The following is a 22,533-nucleotide window of genomic DNA, read 5'->3' on the forward strand; positions in this document are numbered from 1 at the left end:
CTGTGGCTGAATTGCAAGATTTTAAAACAACACAGTATGATAAAATGTAATCTTCAAAAAACCGATAAAATATAATCTCGAAAAACGGACATACATTAAGCAGCTGCTAATACAACAAGGAAGCTGCGCGCTGAGCGCTGCAGAATTGTGAACGCGCCCGTTCACTAACGGAGGCACCCTGACAGCTCCTAATTATAATTTATGTACTTCTTTGCGCGAGCACGAACGAAATATGCCCAAAATGGCGGAACAAAACTACATTTACCCTATCACTTCAAGCCTATTAAAACGAAAACACAAGGAAGACGAATCACTGACCAGATGACAGAAAACGCTAAGGAATGTGTGGAATTCCTCTCACCAAGGCCCTAGGAGATACTTCTTCTTTTTTTTCTCCTTTAACATTAGTTCTCGAAACTCCTCCCAGTTTCACTGGGAGGAGTCAGTCCGAGCCCTAAAAATAATAATTTAGGCAGTCTATACCTCCTAATGCTGCCCTAAAACATTGTAAGTAAATCTCCCAAAAATAAAACTTCTCATTAGTTCTAAAAAAAGAATTCTTAACAAAAAAAAAAACATTTCCCTACTGTTGTGTAGTTTCAAAAAATATATAGGAGCTTAGTGACAAGACTGGTTCCGGGCACCGCGTAGGATATTTCTGCCTTTAGACCAGATATCGCTCAGTGCCACCATAAGCCTCCTAACCTTACCAAGGAGCGAATAGTTACTGGCAACCATTGAACAAGATAACCCTTGACCCTTCAGGGATCATGGAAACAGTACAGCACTTTTCGCTCAGTTAATCGTGCTCACTTAGTCTCAGAGTGAAACGTTGGGGAAGCTTTTCAATTAGCATTTACTGAACCAGTGCCATTCTAGTATAAAACATATGTGCTGCAACAATCAGTAGACAGAAGCAAACGTAAGAGATTACAAGCACTAAAACAGTAGATCCATTTCTCCCATGGTGCTAAAGCTATGAATATATGTAGGCATATATAAAAACAGTAATCTCTTCATACTCCTACGATGCAGATCCTACCTAAGAGTACCTAGAATGTATGTGGGTGTGAAGCCAGGAACCCCCTAGAAAGGAGCCAACCACATTACTTGATGGGAGAGAAGGAAGGACCCCGTCTTGGTCACGAGTCGGACACCCCTCAAGAGATGTCAGACCACTGCATGTTGAAGCTTCAGTGTGTTGGGACCTCAGTGTCAGCGTAGAAGCGTCTCCTCAAGCTACCTAGTGAAGGTGCGGTTCTTTTATATCAAAGGGGTAGCCCTGGGGGTTCTACCTAAATTGATATGTTATGATTTGGATTATGTAAATTAAGCGGAAACAATAATTGTAACCATGCAGAGTAGCCCTGTCGCCCAAGGATGAAGATCGGGATGACTTTAGTACAGAGAATGTTAATCCTGTTATATACGTCATGTGCAGGGGATTAAGATATGATGCTAAGAACCCTCATGCATAATAAAGGAGGCTAGTTTCAAGGAACCCAATCGACATTTATTCAGCACATAACTGGGTAAAAGGTTATTGCTAGAACCGTTATGTAGAGCAAGGTAGGACAAATGTAGGTAAAAGGTCGCTTTGCTATTAAGGCCTAGGTTAGGAGAAATAACACTACATGTTTTTTCCCAAAATGTATTGAATTAATGTCAAAGGGATATAGGTTATGGGTGTAGAGAAGAGGGGTTAAGTATACAAAGTTAGGTTTAACGATATAGGGTTATTAAAGTTTTGAGATTATAAGGGTTAGATGTTAAGGGTCAGGTGTTAAGAGTTTAGGGTATAATGGTATAGGTTTAAAGGTTAAGGGTATCGGGTTAATAGTTTGAGGTAAGGGGTTAAAGGTATAAGATTATGATAAAGAGATGATGGTTACAGAACGGTGTAGGTGAAGGGCATCATGTAAGAGGTTTGGTTTTAATGGTACCGGAATAACTCCTTCAATTATATATGCATGGTATCATGGTAGGATATGTTTAATTGTATTTATCAGGGACAAATGCAATAGTTTTCACAGTGTTTCTGCATTTAACTAATTTGAACAGAAAACAAAGTGATGCTATTTCTCAATGAATTAACTAGGAACTGCCTACCTACCCGTCAGATAATTCCTGAATCGTATGCAAATTCCAGGACATTTATCCTGGTTATACCAGCACTTGACAGAGGTTATTTAAGGCAACACCTCCAATCACATAGTTCTAGAATGTAGTCTCTATCCTAAGATTCTCCTCCCGTTAGACAATCTGTGAATGAGGAGGATAATCTAGGACTCTGTAAAATCCACATGAATCATCACATACCCTGTTTTTCCTCAAATCACACTTACCTGTGCCTCAACTTTCTGGTGGGGTTTTATGGAACCCGGCTTGCACATCACCATCCCCCTCCGAATATCTTCTCTCTTCAGCCCTCGCACAAGGGCACCGAGGTTATCGCCTGCCTCAGAACGGTCCAAGCTCTGATGGAACATTTCAATACCTGCAAAGTAGTAATAAAATGAGGTGCACAAAGGCTCCCCAAAAATCGATAAATATTTCTTCACCATCTATAAAATGTGAGGAAAAGCGTGTACAGAAGTAATAAGGTCAAGATGGACAGAAGCAGAGAAGAGGCTACCAAACAGATAGCAATAACACCTATAGCATTTTTCTGAACCAGAGGTATTAATCGAGCCCAAAAAGGGAGGTTCCAAGACATTACTGGGAAGTCTATCAACAGAATGAGATTATGTCCTCCTGCATGTATGCAGCTGAAACAAAACCTCAACAGTGATGAAACCAAAGACCATGGTCTGCACAGTAAGGTAAGCTGTATAGTGGTTGGTGACAGTTGGTAGACGTGCTAGGCGTCGGACCACTTATCCAAGCGGGGGCACAATAAGCAGTCAGTGTTTCAAATGCAACCATTTAGAAGTAGGTACATAGGTACATAGTACATAGTAGGTACATAGTAGGAATCTGACCTGTTACAACAGAGCGAATGTGTTTATTATGTCCAATAAATTCACATTCATCTCCTTTCTTCACTGTTCCTCTCTCCATTGTTCCAGTCACCACTGTTCCACGACCTGCCAGACATAAATGGACTAAATTACAAAAGCAATATAAAAAGGGCAACATTTACTTCCAACATGGAGGATTCATTAAGCAAATAAGATTCTAACCCTCACTTCATCCTTGAATTGATGTCCACATTCCTCACCATTCAAACTAAACATATGCCTCAACACTAACAACTCTCATGCCTCACCTTGATGTACTGATATTAGATTTCAGTAAGTATGTATACATTGCGCTCTGACGTGGGGAAAAGATGGTGGCGCGTCAAAATAAACAGATTAATATAAAAAATATTCACTCAGTGCTTCAATTGAAGAAAACCTCTAACTGTATCTTGGTAAAAAAAAAATTAAATTACACATCTAAAACCCTTTTCAGCAGGACAAGTCATGTGCCATACGCGGGCACGGTGGTGGACAGATTACTTGAGGTTTACCATGAGGCCCTCCAGAAGGGGCAGTTGCTAGACACCATGCGTGAAGCACTGATCCTGCTGGTGCATAAACCAAGAAGGACACAACTAAAGCCTCCTCATGTAGGCTACTCTCACTTTTAAACGTGGATGTTAAAATCCTCAGTGGCATATTGGCGGCATGTTTGTTGCCCCGACTACCAGCTTTAATTCGCACTGACCAAAGTGTATTTATCCCACAAAGAAGTACGCTTAATAATTTGAGACAACTGTTGCACGTCGTTCATGTACCGCAGCTAAGAGGTGATGATTATGTCCTGGCATGCCTGGACATCGAACAAGCACTCGACTCCGTGATCTGGGGCTACCTTTGGCAAGTACTGGAGATGGTGGCCCAAGTATATCAACAGGGTCAAACTACTCTGTACTAGCATGTAGGGGTTTTGAGTAGATTTCAACTGCATAGTGGCACTCGGCAGGGATGTACTCTACCACCCCTCCTATTTGCATTGGCTGTGGAGCCAATGGCGGAGGTGCTGTGCCGTTCCATGGACCCCAGGGGGATTGCAGAGGGTGAGACCAAGCACGTGGTTTAATTATGCGCTGATGATGTCCCATTTGAGGAGCCCTGAGTATTCTGTACCTATACTCCAGAATGCATTGCGGGAGTTTGGGGAGGTATCAGGACTTCATGTCAACCAAGGAAAATCTAAACTGTTCCCTCTGGGAGAGCTGGCTGAGATTCTTGCAGAGGCACTTCCACATGTGGGACTCCCCTGGGAGTCTGACAGCGTGAGATATCTGGTAATCATGATCGCTCACACAGATTAGAAGTTCCTGAATCTTAACACTGGCAGGGTAGTGGAGGGTTTGTGGGTGTCTGTCAGGTTCTGGAGAGACCTCCCTTTGTCCCTGATAGGCAGGGCTGCCATAGTAAAGTTGATCATGCTTCCCCGTTGTCTGTATACTGTACAGGGCACGCTCTATGAGATCCCAGACGATATTTCATGTAAATAGCCCAATTGTGGATCTGCTTTGGGTGAGTAGGAAGAAACGAGTAGGACTGACCATGCTCAAACCAACATGGGGCTGGGAAGGCTTTGAGATCCCAAACATGGAACTCTACTACAAGGCAGCTTACTTGCAGCACGCTATTCACAGGTTGGATCCTGAGGTCAACTGTGAAAAGGGGCTCCTGTGCAACTGCCATGGTGGGGAGACATTGCTTGCTTTGCTAATTTGGGGGTGTGGGAGGGGGTGTCCTATGGGTCCACCTGATGTCATTTCCAGGTGTGTAGGATATGAGAGACGGCGGTCACAACAATAATACGCCGAGCCCCGTACGCAAGGGAAATGCCAATATGGTATTTGAAGCGGTTCTTGAAGATCGCCGGGACCATATCTGTAAAGAAGTGAAGGGATGGGGGCTGCGAAGTAGTTAGTGACTGTAGTAATGTGCTTATTTCCCGGTCCATAGGCCTGATATACAGTGTGTTCATTTGAGTAGCACCATGGTGATAGAACATGGTGTTCTCAGATTGTTGAGGAGTTAGTTAAGTTGTACCTAGCACAGCTTGCTGGATGGATGGGACCTTTTGTACTTGGAATAAACTTCTTCCTCTACTCTGGATCTTCCTTTTATTCATGCTTCTTGATTTTACACTGGTGACGAGCTAAGGAGACTAACCCCAATGCGCCTACATGGATTTGAACATTCAACTACGTTTGAAGTGTGCGGTTCCAACGAACAAGTTACTTACTTTCGGTAATGATATATCTGTAAGAAACATTAGTTAGTGATAGATTCCTTACCTTAGAATTACCCCCAGGCGTCAGTCTGGATCCGGAAAGTTTTCGTCAGCAGTAACCCTGCGCGTCGGTAGGCGTCGTTGTGCGGCTCCGCGTACGTCGTAGTCGCCGAGATGACATAGTTGGAGCTACTTCGACACGCCAACGCGCGCGGACGTCAGTTCTGTACACTACTTTCCGCACCAGGATTGCAGTGCCATGCAAGATACTGACCACTGGTGTATTGAAACTGAGACCCTAAAAGAGATGACCTTAACCCAAGAAATCCGTTTGCAGAACGGGGAGAAGGGGTGGGGTGGTAAGGAATCTATCACTAATTAATCTTTCTTACAGATATATCGTTACCGAAGGTAAGTAACTTGTTCATCTGAAATAAACGCTTTATTGATAGAATCCTTGCCTTCCAAGATCACGGAAAACAGAACGGCCAAAGAAGAAGTCTCTCGGGACTTGACTGTCAAGGCAATAATGCTTAGTAAAAGAGTGCAGCGAGGCCCAAGTGGCTGCCCGACAGATGTTTGGCAGGGGGACACCACGTCCCAATGCAGTAGTAGCTGCTGTTGCCCTGGTAGAATGGGCGTGCAACTCCACCAGAGGTTCCTTTTTAGCCAGAGAATAACTGGCCTTGATACACAAGACGACCCAGCGGGAGATAGTCCTCTTGTGTACAGCCCGGCCTTTCTTGGCGCCGACGTAGCCGACAAAGAGCTGGCCATCCACCTGGAACTGTTTGAGTCCAGACGGTGGAGCCTCTCTTTCTCTCTGGAAGGGTGCGGAGGTGGAAAGAAAGTGGGCAAGGTGATAGTTTGCACGATGTGGAAGACAGTGACAACCTTTGGCAAGAAGGAAGGACGGGTGCGAAGCACAACCTGATCCGGATGAATCGACAGAAAGGGAGGCTTACAGGAAAGAGCCTAGAGCTCACTCAAGCGCCTAGCGGAGGTGATGGCAACCAGGAAAGCAGTTTTCAAAGTCAATAAACGAAGAGGACAGTTGTGAAGTGGCTCAAAAGGAGCGCACATCAAATAAGTAAGAACTAGATTCAAGTCCCACTGCGGCATAACAAACGGAATAGGAGGGAAAAGGTGTGTAATGCCTTTGAGAAATCCATTTAAAACTGGGAACTTGAAAAGAGAGGGCTGATCTGAGAAAGGCTGAAATAGCAGAAAGATAGCCCTTAATAGTGCCCAGAGCAGAGCCCTGCTGGGCCAGAGAAAGAAGGAACAAAATGACTTGTGAAAGGGGGAGAAAGGGGAACCACAGCCTTTGCTGTGCACCATGCCACAAATGTGTTCCACCTGCATGAGTATACCAATTTAGTTGAGGAATGCCTGGCTGCCAGAATGATATCACAGACTTCAGGAGGCAAGTCAAAAGGAATGAATCAACTGTCGCCAGTCAATCTCCACGCATGTAGGTGTAGGCTGGACAGGTTTGGGTGGAGGACCGTCCCCTGCTGCTGCTACAGAAGATCTTCCTGAAGAAGCAGTCGGATCGGGGATCCATGCTCATACTGAGTAGCTCGGGATACCAAACTCTTCGAGCCCAGTCTAACTTGGGCCCGGTCGCACCTGATCTTCTTCAGCACTCTGGGTAGAAGTGGAAAGGCCGCAGCTCCACTTGTGACGAAAGCGTCGCCGAGCGAGTGTCGCCTTGGAAAATTCCAACGCGCAGAAGAGATGACATTGCGCGTTCTCTTCGGTGGCAAATAGATCTAACCAAGGCTCTCCTAACTGTTGAAAGAGACCTTGCGCCACCTACGAGTGCAGACGCCATTCGTGATCCATCATGCACATGCGTTCAAGGAACCTGCAAAGTGTTGAACCGTCAAGGAAATACCTTCACGTTCCAGCCATGTCCAGAGACGCAGAGCCTCCTGACAGAGGGTCCACGCCTTGCTTGTTGCAATACCACATGGCGGTGGTGTTGTCTGTGTGCACCTGCACTACTCTCCCCTTGACAGAGGGAAGGAATGCCTTCAGTGCAAGTAGGATCACCCGCGGTTCTAGGAAGTTGATATGGAGCCTGGACTCCGCCGGAGACCAGAGGCCTCTGATCTCTGCCTCTCCCATATGGCCGCCCAGTCCCAGGAGGGACGCATCCGTCACCACTGTGCGCTCCGGTTGGGGGAGGGAGAAGATCTGCCACTGCAACTGCTGTGCAGTGCCCTCCGAGATCTGGAAGTGCTCGGACAGGTCCCCTTGATGCTGGGCCCACTAGAACTTCAGGTCCCAATGCAGAGCCCGCATATGCCATCTGGCATGATTGGTCAGCGGGATGCAGGAGGCCATGAGACCCAGCAGCCTCAAGGTCATCCTGACCGAAACCCAGTACAAGGGCCAAAAGATCAGAATCATAGCCCGAATGTCCCAGACTTGCTGTTCGGGGGGATAAACCCGAAACTGCACCGTGTCCAGAACTGCTCTGATAAAGAGGAGCATCTGAGAGCAAAGCAGGTGCCACTTCGGCACGTTGATGAGAACCCCAGCAAATGCAGGAGGTCGCAGTAGTCTGGAGGTGGGAGACGACTGCCTGGGGAGAGCCCGCCTTCAACAGCCAGTCATCGAGATAGGGGAAGACCGAAACCCCTGATCTGCGCAGATGAGCTGCGACCACCACCATCACTTTCGTGAACACCTGAGGGGAGCTGGTAGGGCCGAAAGGGAGCACGGTTAACTGAAAGCAGTTTTACATGTACAAAGTGCTTGTGGCCTATCGGGAACCGCTGGTAACGCCAGTGGGCCGGCAGGATAGGGATATGAAAATAGGCGTCCAGAAAGTCCAACGCTACCATACAGTCTTGCAGGTCTAGGGCAGACAAGACCTGAGAGCAAGCGTGAGCATCTTGAACTTCTCCTTCCTGAGGAAGCGATTGATCCGAAGGTCCACGATAGGACGCAGGCCCTTGTCCTTCTTTGGAACCAGGAAATAGTGGGAGTAACAACCACGATCTACTTCTGGCGCTGGAACGCGCTCGATGACCCCCTTGGCCAAGAGGACCGCAACTTCCTGTTGGAGAGGTACTAAGTGATCCCCCAACAAACAATGGTACTGAGGTGGCATGGCTGGAGGGGTTGTCTCGAAGGGGAGGGAGTATCCCTTTCGGACTATCTGCAAAACCCACCCGTCACCCCTGGGCCTTGGAGAAGAGGACCAAAGGTGTCCCCCCCCCCCTTCCCCAAGCATTGGAAGGCCTGAGCCCACTGGTTGGTTCAGCTCGACTGGCTTCCTAGTCAGAGCCTGCAGCCTCTTTTTACCGTGAATGATCCCCACTGAAAAGCATTGGGTTCCTGACACTGGTTTGCACCCTGCACCCTGCACCCGACCACCCTCATGCCGTTGATGGTTTACTGTTGGTGCTGCCTTGGACCTTGCCCACCACTCACCTGAACTCCTGGAGATTGGTCCTGTAAGTCGATGTGCTATACCTGTTGCAGAACTTTTTCTTCCTTCCATAGGAAACCATTGCAGAACTCAGAAATCGCATTAAGTGACCACTTTTTAAAGTGAAAAGAATTTATATTTAAAAATGTTCTCAGCTGAACTATTTTTCTCCAATTCCAAATCAGATATAAAGGTACTTCGTATTTTTATTAATTGATGTGGCTCTCTTTCTTGAGTCGTGTGTCTCATTTATTGATCATTGTGTGTATTTTGCAAATGTCTTGCACTCCTCTGTGCTAAGCCTAAGGCTGCTCAACCACACTACACCCTAACAGAGCACTTTGGGATTGCATAGCAAGCCCTGTCCACTCATAAGGGAATGCCTGTACTCTTTACACAGTAGATTAGATTTTTGATATATCACGTTAAGAGCCAGATTCCTACAGTGAGAGTGCACCAAGTGGTAAAGAAGGTTAGCTCCAATGCTAGATTTAAAAAAAGATAAGTTTTCCACAAAGGTTATCAGGCGTGCATATGCTTTAGTTATAATATGTTGTTAAAAACGTTGCATTTCCTTGCTTCTGTATAAATATTGTTGCCGTGGTTTATGGCTAGGGCTTGTTTTGGGCTACTCCCACCCCGACATTGTTCTTGTTTTTTTCCCCAAGTTGAAGCCCACTAATGCTTGTATGTCAGTGGAGCGAAAGGGGGAGGTGGGGGGGGGGGGCTACTTTGTTACTGAAAACCACTAGAGAAACCGAGCTGGGTACTGTGAAAGCCAGAACCAGTTCTCAGACAATGATCACAGACATGGTTAGTTAAGTTCTATGTGGGTCTGCAGACAGTAAAACAGTGCTTAATTTGTGCAGGTGCCCGTGGTGAGCACCAGCGCTAATTTTGGGGCTCAGGACTTCTTGAACATGGTTGCTTGTCTGGTTCCACCTGTGCCTAGACGTGATCTACACTTTCACAGCGCCATTCTCATCCACAAAGTCCTGTGAATCTGGAGTTAGCTGCACAGCTAAATGAAACCTTAACTCCGAGTGACCAAAGAGAAATCTGGCATTCTGCGCTCTGTGAAAGATGAGGTGGCCTGCAGTCTTGGCTCAACGCCCATTGGTTCTGGATTAATCACGTGCTAGCCCGTTCCTAAAAACGTGTAACTGGTCTGGTCCTCGCAATGCTTTGGGCTGAAGTTCGCTTCATATAAAACTGCAAAACAACAAACATGATTGCAGGCTTTGCATAATTGAATTTCCTTTGAGTGTTCCTGGGACAGGCAACGTAGGTGCACGAGAGAGGAGAGCAGTCAGGCTCATACAGCTCTTGCGGAGCTTCCCGTGTCCCTGGCCGGGGCCTCGCTTCCTCTGAGTGTATCCTGGGAGCCGTGCAGAGAGGCGGGACATGGTCCTTACACTTATTGTGCTGATATGTCACAGCATTGCACTGATCACTGGAAGGCTACATACTATGCAGAGATGATGATGGACGCCTGTCACAAGTAAAAACAAAGGTGGCACATCCTTAGTTTTTGTGCATATCTGGTAGATTTGTTTGTGGTATTTCAGTTGACAGAAGGCTCATTGCGGTGCTCATGTGATTTGGATTTTCAGGCTGCACTGTGCTACCCTGGGCTAGGAGTTAGTGATACACTGGTTGCAAGAAAAACCGGGCTGGGGCCCCATTGAGTGGAGCGCTGCGTGAGATAAGAGGGACCCTGAGACACGCACTGGTTCCATCCGCAGCTGGTCACATCCCTGCACTGATCAATGGGTTGGAGAGGACCTGTGGCTCAGAGCTCACTACACACCCGCCCCTCCCCCACAAACATTCACATTGTTTCTGCAAGGTGTTCCTGGAGTGACGCAGTTCGCCATGGCTCATACATACATCCACTCTCTGACCTTGCTCTCATTTTATTTTACTGCACAGTTTCTAGGTGAAAGCTCCGTTGAGTTCCGTTTACTCTTAATTTGAGGGTTTGCAGGCCAAGATCATAGAATCGAAAGTAAACGAAAAATACATTTTTTTGTTACCTTTATTTATGGTGCATCCAAAGATGCAAAACACAAACTCACTCCAGTCTCCAAATAACACAACCAATAACTTCCCGCCGTCATCGCGCAGTGATAGTTTGTGTAACAACAAATAAACAAGCTGCGCGGAAAAAAACAAATGCCAGCCAGTGGTGAAAGTCTTCAGCCGGTTGCTAAAGTCGTACATCTCCCAGTACTGGTGCAGTATTTCAATCTTCGCAGGGGAGCAGAGGCAGGAGATTACTGGGGTACAGAAGGCAAGAGGGGGAAACAAAAGGCAGCAGAATGGGGCAAAAACAAGAACAGGACAACAGAGGCACAAATTAAGCAGAAGCAGCAGGAAAAATAACTAGTCTTCCACACATCCGGCGTGCACACTATTACGTTCGTTGATTTGCTTTATTCTCCTGAAAATGAACGCTCTCTGCAATTGCGTAGGAAAGACATGATACTTTCCGACGGATAAAGGGTCCCTGAGAAGAGGGCATCCTTCCAGCCTTTTGGTAGTGGGGCACAGCAGCAACCTTCCTCTCTCTTATCCCTGAAGCCTAGGGGGGGGGAGCTCTCTCCAGCCCCTCGTCTGCATCTACTCCCCGGATAGGCGTGGGGGCTTCAGCAGGACGGAACAGGGATGTGTGCTGGAGTGAAACAAGCTACAAACTGAAAATAAAACGCTGCGATGTGGGCACTCGTGTGTCTGTGTGCGTGTGTGTGTGTGTGGGGGGGCCTGTATGTGCGTGCGTGCGTGCATGGGCGCTTGTGTGTCTGAAAGAATACAGCGAGCGCGTGCGCGTGATCGTTTCAAATCGCCTCCAAGGCGATGCGCACGGAAAGGAGACACGGCCACAATAAGTTCTCGGCGGAGACGCGCTTCCGCGCGTTCAGCCGAGCCCTAATGATAAAATATAATTATATGCGTCAGACGTACCTCTCACCAAAAACACAGCATACTATATACATTACCCCAACAAATTGCTGCGCCTGCTGCAGGAATCCCACGGCAGACTACCCACGTATAGTGTGACATTGGTATTCTGGTGACATAATAAAACGCAAGGATAAAGACAGAGTGGTCTGAAAATGTCACCACGCATAAACGGCAACATAAGACAATAATAGAGGTTGCCAGTGATGCATGCTGTTCAGTTTGCTTGAAAAAGGTAAAGATATATTGAAAATGTAAGTCAAATGCTGAACTATAATTTTTGGTAGTATTTAAAATGAAAATAATGATGAAGAATTTTGGACAAACCGTAGGTGGCTTAGTTGGAAAATACTAGCTTTTTGTAGAAAGAAAATTTGAAGGAGCTGTTTTGTGCAAGGTTTAGCTAATAATGAGCACTGATTGGAATTACAACTTTAAAGTTTTGTTAACCTTTCATGGATTGAACGTTTAATAAAAAACGATGGCAACTGGAAAAGCTCTACGGAGCACTTTGGGGTTGTCCTCATCATGACAAAACCTATGTTCCATGGACATCCATGGAATATTTTCCATTTTCATTTCACAGGTTGATGTGAAATATAGGTAATTATACCTCTGCATTTTGTGTAATTAAAGAATAGCAACATTCAAAATGAAATATGTTCACACACATACTTACTGGAAAAAAAACAAAGGTTAAAGTGAAGTTATAATTGGGTGAATATGGCAGTGAGAACATTAATGTTTAGAACAAAAAACCCCATAGAAATTCACCAGTTAAAGTAAGCAGAGCCAACTATAACTTGCGCCCCCACTATGCACTGCTTATGATCTTGGGCGTCTATGCCACCAGGGCCTGTGACAAATATCTATTTCTGGTAAAGAATACACTACTATCCCGTTTTTTTTTGTCATGAAGGATTTAGTATTAGATCTGGTCATCTACACTGCTAGATACACGGTTATCTAAAAAGTAGAAGTGGATAGACAGAATGTAATGATATGAACCTTAAATTCATGCAAAGATTGCCTTAAAAGTTATCAAATTAGTATCTTTTGTTTTTGGAACCAAAGTTCTAAGGAGGGTGACAGTTGCAAAAGAGCAATAGTCTAATTACTATAGATGAATTATCAGGATTTATGACATCATGCAGCCTTCCAAGGGTGACGTCTGTATAAGGCTTTGCCTATGCTGGTGTGTCTTATATAACTAGTAGTGCTACTGTAGCACTTTTAATTATTAAGTTCTCATTTTCAGCATATGTTTCTTAGGATTGAAACTGCAAGCATAGATAAAATGATTGTTTAAAAAACTAGTGTGCGCAAGTGTTGTGTTGCTTGTGTGCTCTGACATGCAGTGATATTTGTGGGTTATTTTCTATTCAGTCTATAGGATTGTGTTTCCCCAATATTCAAGGATAATCCTTTATACAGTACATCATTTATGTTGCAGAAGTATAAAATCTGAGAACAGTAAAAAAGGAAAAAGGAAATGTTGACTTATCATAACGTAGCATTAGAGCATGGGAAATGTGTAGTAATGTATTGCTATTAAAAAGTTATGCATTGCTAAAATGTAGGTTTATTTTATAATTTTATACATTTTAATACTAATTAAAAATATTTTTTTACAGCTATATGGCACATCTATTGTAGTAATGTGGCTTACAAATTAGTGCTTCCAGTGTTGTTGCATTAGATTACATTGTCATGGTGTTCTGGACTACAATTAAAAAATACATCTACTTACACAGTCAGACACCCACTTACAGTCCCATACAGGTCACTATACCCACTCACACACCTATACAGACACTCACCTCTCTCACACCCACAGCACTCAGAGACCCATTTGCATACCTATACAGACACTAGCATAGGTTGTCACACATCAACACACTCTCACTCACTCACACCCATGCAGCCACTCACAGACCCACAGTCACTCACCCATACACATCCACACTAACACACCCATACAGTCATGTACACAGCTACTGACACACCGTCCCTCAGACATCCACTCACACAACCATACAGCCACTCACAACTAGACACACACAGAGACCCCCACACACTTACATCCCCACTAACACACCCATAAGTCCCTCACACGCCTACTCACTCACGCACCCATACAAACAAGCACTCATTCACACACCCATACAACCCCTTGCACACCCACTCACAGACCCACATAGCTGCTGACACACCCAGACAGCCACTTACACAAGCACTGAACACACCTATACCAGGGCTCGAAAATTCCACTTGACCGCTGGCATAGTCTAGCTAAATTTAACAAGGTCGAGTTGTTTTAGGTCCTACTTGCCCTTTCTGGCGGGTAGGAAAACAAACCAAATTTTGTCCTCGGTCTATGAAAACGGAGCAAATGTGACAAGATAACAAGATTTAAAGGCATTTTTATTGCTCACAAACTTAATGAGCAATAAAGATGCCTTTAAATCTTGTTATCTTGTCACATTTGCTCCGCTTTCAGAGACGGAGGTCAAGTAGGTTGCAGTTAGGTCGAGGACATTTTTTAAGGTACTAGTCCTGCAGGACTAGTACCATTTTTGGGATTTTTCGAGCCCTGTATACAGCCAGTCACACATCCACTGAGACACCCAAACGCCCACTTACACATTAATTGGCATGTTGGTATTCTAGATGACATTGCAATACATTTGCAAGTGTCTTTCGCAATACGTATAGGTGTATTCACTTTGGTGAATATTAAGGTAGTCAGATGTACTACTATATGACATGTCTTATGAGGGGTAGGATATATGTATACATTGAACAATTCACGGACACTTAAACAATTGTACAAAAACAGAAAACATGCAGTTAGCTCTTTCTATGACCAGATGAAGAGGTTCTAAAAAGAACTTTTCTCTTGTGTCGGATGATTTTCAAAAAATGTTGCATACTTCTGTGGGCTTTTTTCATATGGATCAAAAATAACAAGGGTAAAAGGAATAAGGGTAGGCACCTTGGAAGAAGCAACTGGCTTCACTCTAAGACGAATGGAAGAAGGAACTGTTAGGTGAAAAAAATAATCAGTTGTGGTTGTTCACAGAATCCATGAACTCGGCATCAGATGACTTTCAGTCCCACTGGCAGATGGCATTGCCACAATGAGTAACCATGTCTCGTAGTTTGTGTGAGACAGCGGGGATGGTCATTGCAGGAAAGTAAGATCTGCTTTCATGGTTACCCCCACTATTTGCTGGGGTTATTCTGTTTTCTGACTAGTCTGACTGGGATCCTGCTAATCAGGACCACAGTCACTGTGCTTCTTCCCTAAATTTGACAATTGCGTACTTTGGTACCTTCCTAATTGGCTACTGGTGTACCCCTGTAAGTCCCTAGTATATGGTACAAAGGTACCAAGGGAATAGGTACACCAGGGGTCTCCCACGGGCTGCAGCATCTATTGTGCCACCCTTGAGAGACCACCCAAACTGTGACTACAGGCCTGCCATTGCAGCCTGTGTAAGTTGGTGCTAGCACCACTTACAACAGATATACGTTTCCTTATATCTGAGGTCACTATACTGAAAACCTACAAGTTACCCCTATGGCAGGCTCTTCAGTCCTGAGGGTGGGGTGCTTGGTTACAAGTGTGAGGGGGCCCCTGCAAGAGCAGCGCCCCCTTCAAAACCCAGAGTCGATTCTCCAGGCTTTGTAAGCATGGTCAGCCATTTAATACATATAGTGGACATCAAGTCAAATACAAGATGTCTAACTATGTGTTGGCTGCACTGAAACTGGTCATGTTTGGTATCCCACATGTTGGAATCCTACACCACCACAGATTCCCTAACACAGATTCCAGTGTTGGATGTCAGATGTACCTAGCACATGAAATTTCCCTTGTAGGACATATTAGGCAAATCAAGACTTGGGACAGGCGTGTCCCTGATTTTCACTGGCCACATATGTCTGAAGACACTAAAGAGTTTTGTCGCTCTTGTGCCACTTGCCAAGCCAGCGGAAAGTTAGGCGGCGCTACAAAGGCCCCCTTAATTCCACTTCCAGTGATTGGGGTTACCTTTGAGAGGGTAGGGATAGACATTGTTGGCCCCTTAAACCCTCCAACAGCATCTGGACACAGTTACATCCTGGTGGTGGTACACCATGCCACTAGGTACCCAGAAGCTATTTCACTTAGGACCACTACAGCTCCTGTAGTATCTAGGGCCCATCTGAGACTCTCTTCCAGAGAGGGGTTTCCTAAGGAGGTCTTGTCAGACAGGGGTACAAACTTCATGTCTAGCCACAGAACTGCAATGTGGAAAGAGTGTGGTGTAAATAAGTTTACCACGCCCTAACATCCACAGTGCAATGGGCTTGTAGAAAGGTTCAACAAGGCCGTCAAGGGTATGATCATGGAACTCCCAGAAAAGCTCAAGCGAAAATGGAATGTCTTACTACCCTGCTTTTTCTTTGCCTTCAGAGAGGTCCCTTAGAAGAGAGTGTGCTACAGCCCATTTGAAGCTTTATTTATATATTCAGTTAGGGTTCCATTGTGTCTGATTAAGGCAGGTTGGTACCAGCCTCTCATACCTCCTGAACAGAATATAGTGGACTATGTCCTTGGCCTGCATTCACATATGGCTGAGTACATGAAGAAGGCCAGCAAAACCCTTGAGGCCAGCCAGGAGCTTCAGAAAGCTTGACTTGACCAAAAGACTGAACTGAATGTTTACCAGACAGGATAGAAAGGGTAGGTGTTAGAGCCTGTGGCCCCAGCAGCTCTCCAAGACAAGTGGCGTGGCCCCCACACCACCCTTGAGAAAAAAGGTGAGGTCACCTACTTGGTGGACCTAGGCACTCCCGGAAGACCTTATTCATGTGAACAGCATATAGCCTTTGCTGACAGGGCTGACATGAGCTTGCTCATGGCAACTGATGAGGTACAGGAGGAAGAGAGTGACCCTCTAACTGATCTCCTCTCTCAAGACCCTGTTGATCGGTCAGTTGATGGGGTAGCCTTGGCAGGCAGCCTCACTGAACAGCAGCAAGCTGATTGTAGGCAAGTCCTCAATCAGTTTCCACACTTGTTTTCTGTGACACCCAGTCAAGCCACATGGTTTACCTATGGAGTGGACACAGGTGACAGTCTGCCTGTAGAGAGTAAAATATACAGACACCATGACCATGTCAGAGACTGCATCAGGACTGAGGTCCAAAACATGCTGGAGTTTGGGGTAATTGAACCTTCGAATATCCATTGAGCTGGTCCAGTAGTCCTTGTGCCAATACAGTATGGTACAGTTCTATGGAATGAGTGTTGAGGTATTTGATGAAGGGTGCATTAGCGTCTAAAGGTGTGCCTGGGAGTCTGATGGTGTTCACGAGGCCATTTCATGAGATGAGGTGATAAAAACTAGGTCTCATCATCAGTGGCTGAAGGAGAAGTAAATAAAGAGCAGGCAGATTGCACACAGGGAGAGATCTGTCCCAGCTACTAGTCTGTGGCCCTCTCCCTTTCTCACTCTTTGTTCCTCTCATTGTCAGTCATCCTGTCCCGTTCTAAATCTGTCCCTAATATAACCCTCTAGTCCTATACTCCCCATCAGTCTCTAAAAATTAAGCCAAGCTTTAGTGACTGCGATTTGCAAGCATTGTGGGTCATTTGTACACAATCAAAAAGCATTTTGAGAGCTTAGGACAAAATAATACATTTTGAATTTACATTTAGGTCTGACTTCAGACAGGTTTAGCGGTCTTGGAAGCTGCATGTTTAAAAAAAAACAACATAATGAAAATACAAACATACAGGGGCTTTCTTTCAGTTTGTTTTGCCCTCTCCATCCACTGGTCTGTTCAAGTGTCATTCACATCTTGCTTTCTCATTCCACAGCAAACAGCTTAAGGCAAGGGGTTAGGCAACTTTAGCCACTGGCTCGCTCATTGGCTGTTTGAGTGACTGCATTCTGCTTCTGCACATGTGTACATTTGACTAAAAAGTAGTCCACTTTAGTGTTAGTACTAGTGGGCAGGTATGCTCTTTCATTCCATGTTTATTTATTTACGATGGCTAACTTTTTACTTTATTTCTTTTTTTAAACATGCATGTCACCTTTAGATTATGGCATTTTGTTTTCTTATTACTTTAAAATGAAATGTTTAATGCCTATTGCATAAACAAACACACCTTGCATGCTTGCCAAAGCCAGGCCTATTGCTTTTGTCACTGCTTGTTCCTACAGGAATTACAGTGTCAGTAATGCAAAGTGTGGTTGGTAATTCTCCTCCAGTGCTCACTCTAAAAGTAATGTCCTTGCAATTATGAAACTTTTATACATGTTTAGACCGCTTGCACATTGCTGGCAATTTTGTTTGTACCTCAAAAATGGCTAGACAACAATTCACCAAACAGAGAAAAGGAACCAAAAGGCTGCTATTCCATTAATATCGGGGGCAGTTTTGTACAGTAGTTTCTGAGTTGTGCAGTTTGGTGAATGGTAACCCCAGTCAAATTCAAAAGACTGGAAACCTAAAAACATTTGAAACGTTAGACCAATCTGTGCACGCTCCTGGCTTGGCAGTTTAACACTCTTTCCTCTAAGTTTGGTTCAAATAGTTCAAGGGAAACAAAGTTATTAATGAAGAAAAACAAGGATTCTATATGGAGGGAGGTGTCAAAGGCCAATGATTTGCGAATATCACCAGAACAGTGAGACAGTCATTTAGTACCATAGAACCCACTCTGCACATCTAGGTCTATAATACAGATTTAAATATACTCTAGTGCTTTTGTTTAGTAAAATGAAGTGATGTAAAAACATATTTCACAGTGACCCAGAAAATATGAGTATTCCTAACAATCTATTCATTAAAGGTAAACACAACCTAAATATTTTAATTCCAACTAGTATCCTTTATTAACAGCACCTTGAAGAAATTAGCTTTCACAATCTTTCTTGTGCAACAGAATGTGCTTTTTAACAATGAAAACAGGGTAATTTTTGTCTAAATTCTACAGTTTTCAAAATTCTATTTATTGAAGATTTATTCATAGTACACTTGACATAGTAGCCACTGAAAATTATAAAGGTTCCCAATACAATGTACTGATCTCATGACTAAGTAATTTCTGAGCATCCATATTATTACAAAAGTTGATACTGAAAATTCCTCCAATAATAAAAGAAAGAATTACTATAAAACAAATGAAGAAACAAGCACTGGCGTTGCCAATAGGTCTCGCAGTAGGAAAGTTGGAGCTATTACAATTGCAAATAACAATGCCTTTTATTTTTGTTTTCATTTTAAAAACATAAAGGTCTTTGTCATTTACAAAACCAATAGCTCCAACTTTCCTACTGCGAGACCTATTGGCAAAGAGTGCAACCGAGGTTACTGAATGTTATTCACAATTTGAGTTTATAATTGATATGTATGTTTCCTTAATTGTGCAACACTTGTTTATGAAGGGCATCATGCGCAACTACATATATTAGTTCTGTTACATATGTATTTGTTTAGGAGACCCAATTGTCTAATAACAAGGAGTTACTGTTTAAACGTATCAACTATTGCTTTACAGACGTTTAAATGTATCTAAGTAAAACGTGATCAACATTTCTAATCTTGTCTGGTAACCCTACTATGGTAAACAAAAATCCTAATATCGTCCCCATGCCTTACATACGCACGTATCAAGAGTAGCTCGTGCTGTTTTATCCCTAATGAAAGTAAACAGCATTTGTAAAGTGAAAGTTAAGAACAGGCTACTAAGAGAGCAATGCTTCTTGCTAAATGAATGTGTCTATGTTAACTCTGGGATTACAAAAGATCACGATAACATGTTTGTCACTTGAAGTATGTGTTGTTGTGGTATACGGTGTCCAAATGTCAAACATGAGGGTTTCTGTTCAAGGCACGGTGAAAGTCTGGCCTTACTATGGGACTGTGCACTTTTTTGCATAGCAAACTTAGTGAGCAACAGAAAGAGCGACCTTTTTGACGTTTTATATTTTGATGTAGCTGTTGTTTCAGAGCGTTGGGAATCAGGGGTCGCATGCATCTCTGGGACCAGTAAGGCCAGCAGGAAATGCACTGAGTTTTGTGTACTTGTTAGTTATGTTTATTGTTTCTGCTCAAGATCGCAAACTGTCGGGAGACTTCCGGCTTTGCCACCCAGGACAGGCGGGATGTACACAAGTGTGAAGAGGTGTCAGTGTCACTGGCTGTAACTCAACCATCGACACAAACAAACTTGGTAGTGCGTAACCTAGAAGCCGTGGGAGCTTCGAGTCAACAACCGGATGAGGCATAGAACACAACACCATCTGTGGCCAGCTCAGTGAGGAGAGCTGCAAACTGCCATACCAGGGACGGTAAATACACACCAGATATCATACCATGGACTGTACCCAATCAGAAGGAAATGCCATGAGGGTGAATGCAGGCAGAGGATACACAGGAAGGGGGGAGAATCCGGAAGAAAGAGTCGAGAGAAGAGAGACGGGGAATGGGGTAGACGTGGTATGGGGAAGAAAGAGGCTAAAGGAAGGAACGGCATTAGAGTGCATAGAAAAAAAAGTACGGCCGGCCAGCCCTGATTAATTAGGGGAGGAGAAGCCGCAGAGCGCACGCTGGGCGAAGCCCTTTGATGTGCTGTGCGGCCGTAAATGCAATTAGGAGGGAGGGAGGCTGATGCGGCAGCCTGTGGTTCGACTGCATGTCTCCTGGTGCACAGATTACTAGCCCTGTTGCCTAGTCTGCACGACCACTGAAAGTAAAGAGAGGAAAGGAGAGAGAGAGAGAAAGAATGAGAGCGAAAGAATGAGAAAGAGAAAGAGAGGGAGAGAGAAAGAGGGAGAGAAAGGGAGAGAGAAAGAGGGAGAGAAAGGGAGAGAGAAAGAGAGGGAGAGAGAAAGAGAGAAAGCGAGAAAGAAAGAGAGCGAGAAAAAGAAAGAGAGCGAGAAAAAGAAAGAGAGAGAGAGAGAGAGAGAGGGAAAGAGGGAAAGAGGGAAAGAGGGAAAGAGGGAAAGAGGGAAAGAGGGAAAGAGGGAAAGAGGGAAAGAGGGAAAGAGGGAAAGAGGGAAAGAGGGAAAGAGGGAAAGAGGGAAAGAGGGAAAGAGGGAAAGAGGGAAAGAGGGAAAGAGGGAAAGAGAGAGAAAGAGAGAGAAAGAGAGAGAAAGAGAGAGAAAGAAAGAGAGGAGAAAGAGAAAGAGAAAGAGAAAGAGAAAGAGAAAGAAAGAGAGAAAGTGAAAGAAAGAAGGAAACAAAGAGAAAGAGAAAGAGAAAGAGAAAGAGAAAGAGAGAAAGAGAGAAAGAGAGAGAGAAAGAGTGAGACTAGCCCTCTGCAGGTACATAAACAGCCCAGGTCTGCAAAGAGCAGTAACAGGCAAATGGCCAGCCATCACCCATGGGTTATTAAGGCAGGCAGCAGCAATCTATCAGGACAACACTAGGGCATACATCTTGTGTCAAGCATGGAAACGATGCATTGCAAGGGTACAGGCTTAAGGTGCTGCAGAGACCTACATGGCTAACGTGTTGAGAAATGGTTGTGCACGAGGTCAAGGCCGATGATAACACGCCAAATCTGCATGCGTCGCAAGCCTCTCCCTTTACAGCGTCCAGTGTCACGTGCTATCGGGGATTCACCAGATTGGTTGAATTATGCGGCCATCTGTGAAAGTACGGCCGGTAGGACAACACTAGGGCATACATCTTGTGTCAAGCATGGAAACGATGCATTGCAAGGGCACAGGCTTAAGGTGCTGCAGAGACCTACATGGCTAACGTGTTGAGAAATGGTTGTGCACGAGGTCAAGGTCGATGATAACACGCCAAATCTGCATGCGTCGCAAGCCTCTCCCTTTACAGCGTCCAGTGTCACGTGCTATCGGGGATTCACCAGATTGGTTGAATTATGCGGCCATCTGTGAAAGTACGGCCGGCAGGACAACACTAGGGCATACATCTTGTGTTAAGCATGGAAACGATGCATTGCAAGGGCACAGGCTTAAGGTGCTGCAGAGACCTACATGGCTAACGTGTTGAGAAATGGTTGTGCACGAGGTCAAGGCCGATGATAACACGCCAAATCTGCATGCGTCGCAAGCCTCTCCCTTTACAGCGTCCAGTGTCACGTGCTATCGGGGATTCACCAGATTGGTTGAATTATGCGGCCATCTGTGAAAGTACGGCCGGCCGGCAAGCCATGATTAATTAGGGGAGGAGAAGCGTGTTAGGGGAGGAGAAGCCGCAGAGCGCACGCTGGGCAAAGCCCTTTGATGTGCTGTGCGGCCGTGAATGCGCGTGCTTGTTTGGTCACGTGAACTTAATGAAAACCGCAGCGCAAGAAGCCCTTGGTTTCAAGAGCGTTTTGAGGACATGAATTCTCGCTCCGCTCAATGCACTTGCGCGCATTGATAGGTCGCGAGACCTAAAAAACAACAAATAGCATTGGCATGTAAATATAACTGATGTGTTTGTTGCAATTCAACACACTGGAGGTTACACAGTTGTGATAATTAAATGACATTTCTAATATATGATCGAGCAGTACTGGTGGTCGGCATGTAGCAAAATAATAGATGTTCAAATAGGATCAAGCACGTAAGTCTTCATCTAATCAAACGACGGTTGTCTGAGTTAGCAGATATTATGTCAGTGGGGACCAAATATCTTTGGCTGTGCTTATATGGGCATTAATTCCCCCAATACTGGGTAAGTTGATCCTGGCAGTAAACCACATCTGACAGCCAGTCTGTTACACATGGCAAAGCACAGCGACCCCATCTCATTGCCACTCTATGCTTAGCCTACAGCAGAAGAGCAGTAATCCCACGCCTGTCTGGTGGTACTTCTTCCACGAATCCTAATAACGCCACCCGGGACGAGCGCTCAAGGGGCCATCC

General features: G+C 44.9%; 1 protein-coding gene across 1 annotated transcript in view; it reads right to left on the reverse strand.

The window, feature by feature from the left end:
• TUFM (Tu translation elongation factor, mitochondrial) overlaps nucleotides 1-22,533 on the reverse strand; it is a 210,473-nt gene that overhangs the window by 35,075 nt on the left and 152,865 nt on the right. The window contains exons 8-9 of the mRNA XM_078652266.1: nucleotides 2,982-3,086; nucleotides 2,346-2,497 (exon numbers count right to left, since the gene is read on the reverse strand). Of these exons, the coding sequence (XP_078508392.1) occupies nucleotides 2,346-2,497; nucleotides 2,982-3,086 (257 nt within the window). The remainder of the gene's footprint in view (nucleotides 1-2,345; nucleotides 2,498-2,981; nucleotides 3,087-22,533) is intronic.

Source organism: Lissotriton helveticus, chromosome 7, assembly GCF_964261635.1.
Source record: "Lissotriton helveticus chromosome 7, aLisHel1.1, whole genome shotgun sequence".
NCBI lineage: Eukaryota > Metazoa > Chordata > Amphibia > Caudata > Salamandridae > Lissotriton > Lissotriton helveticus.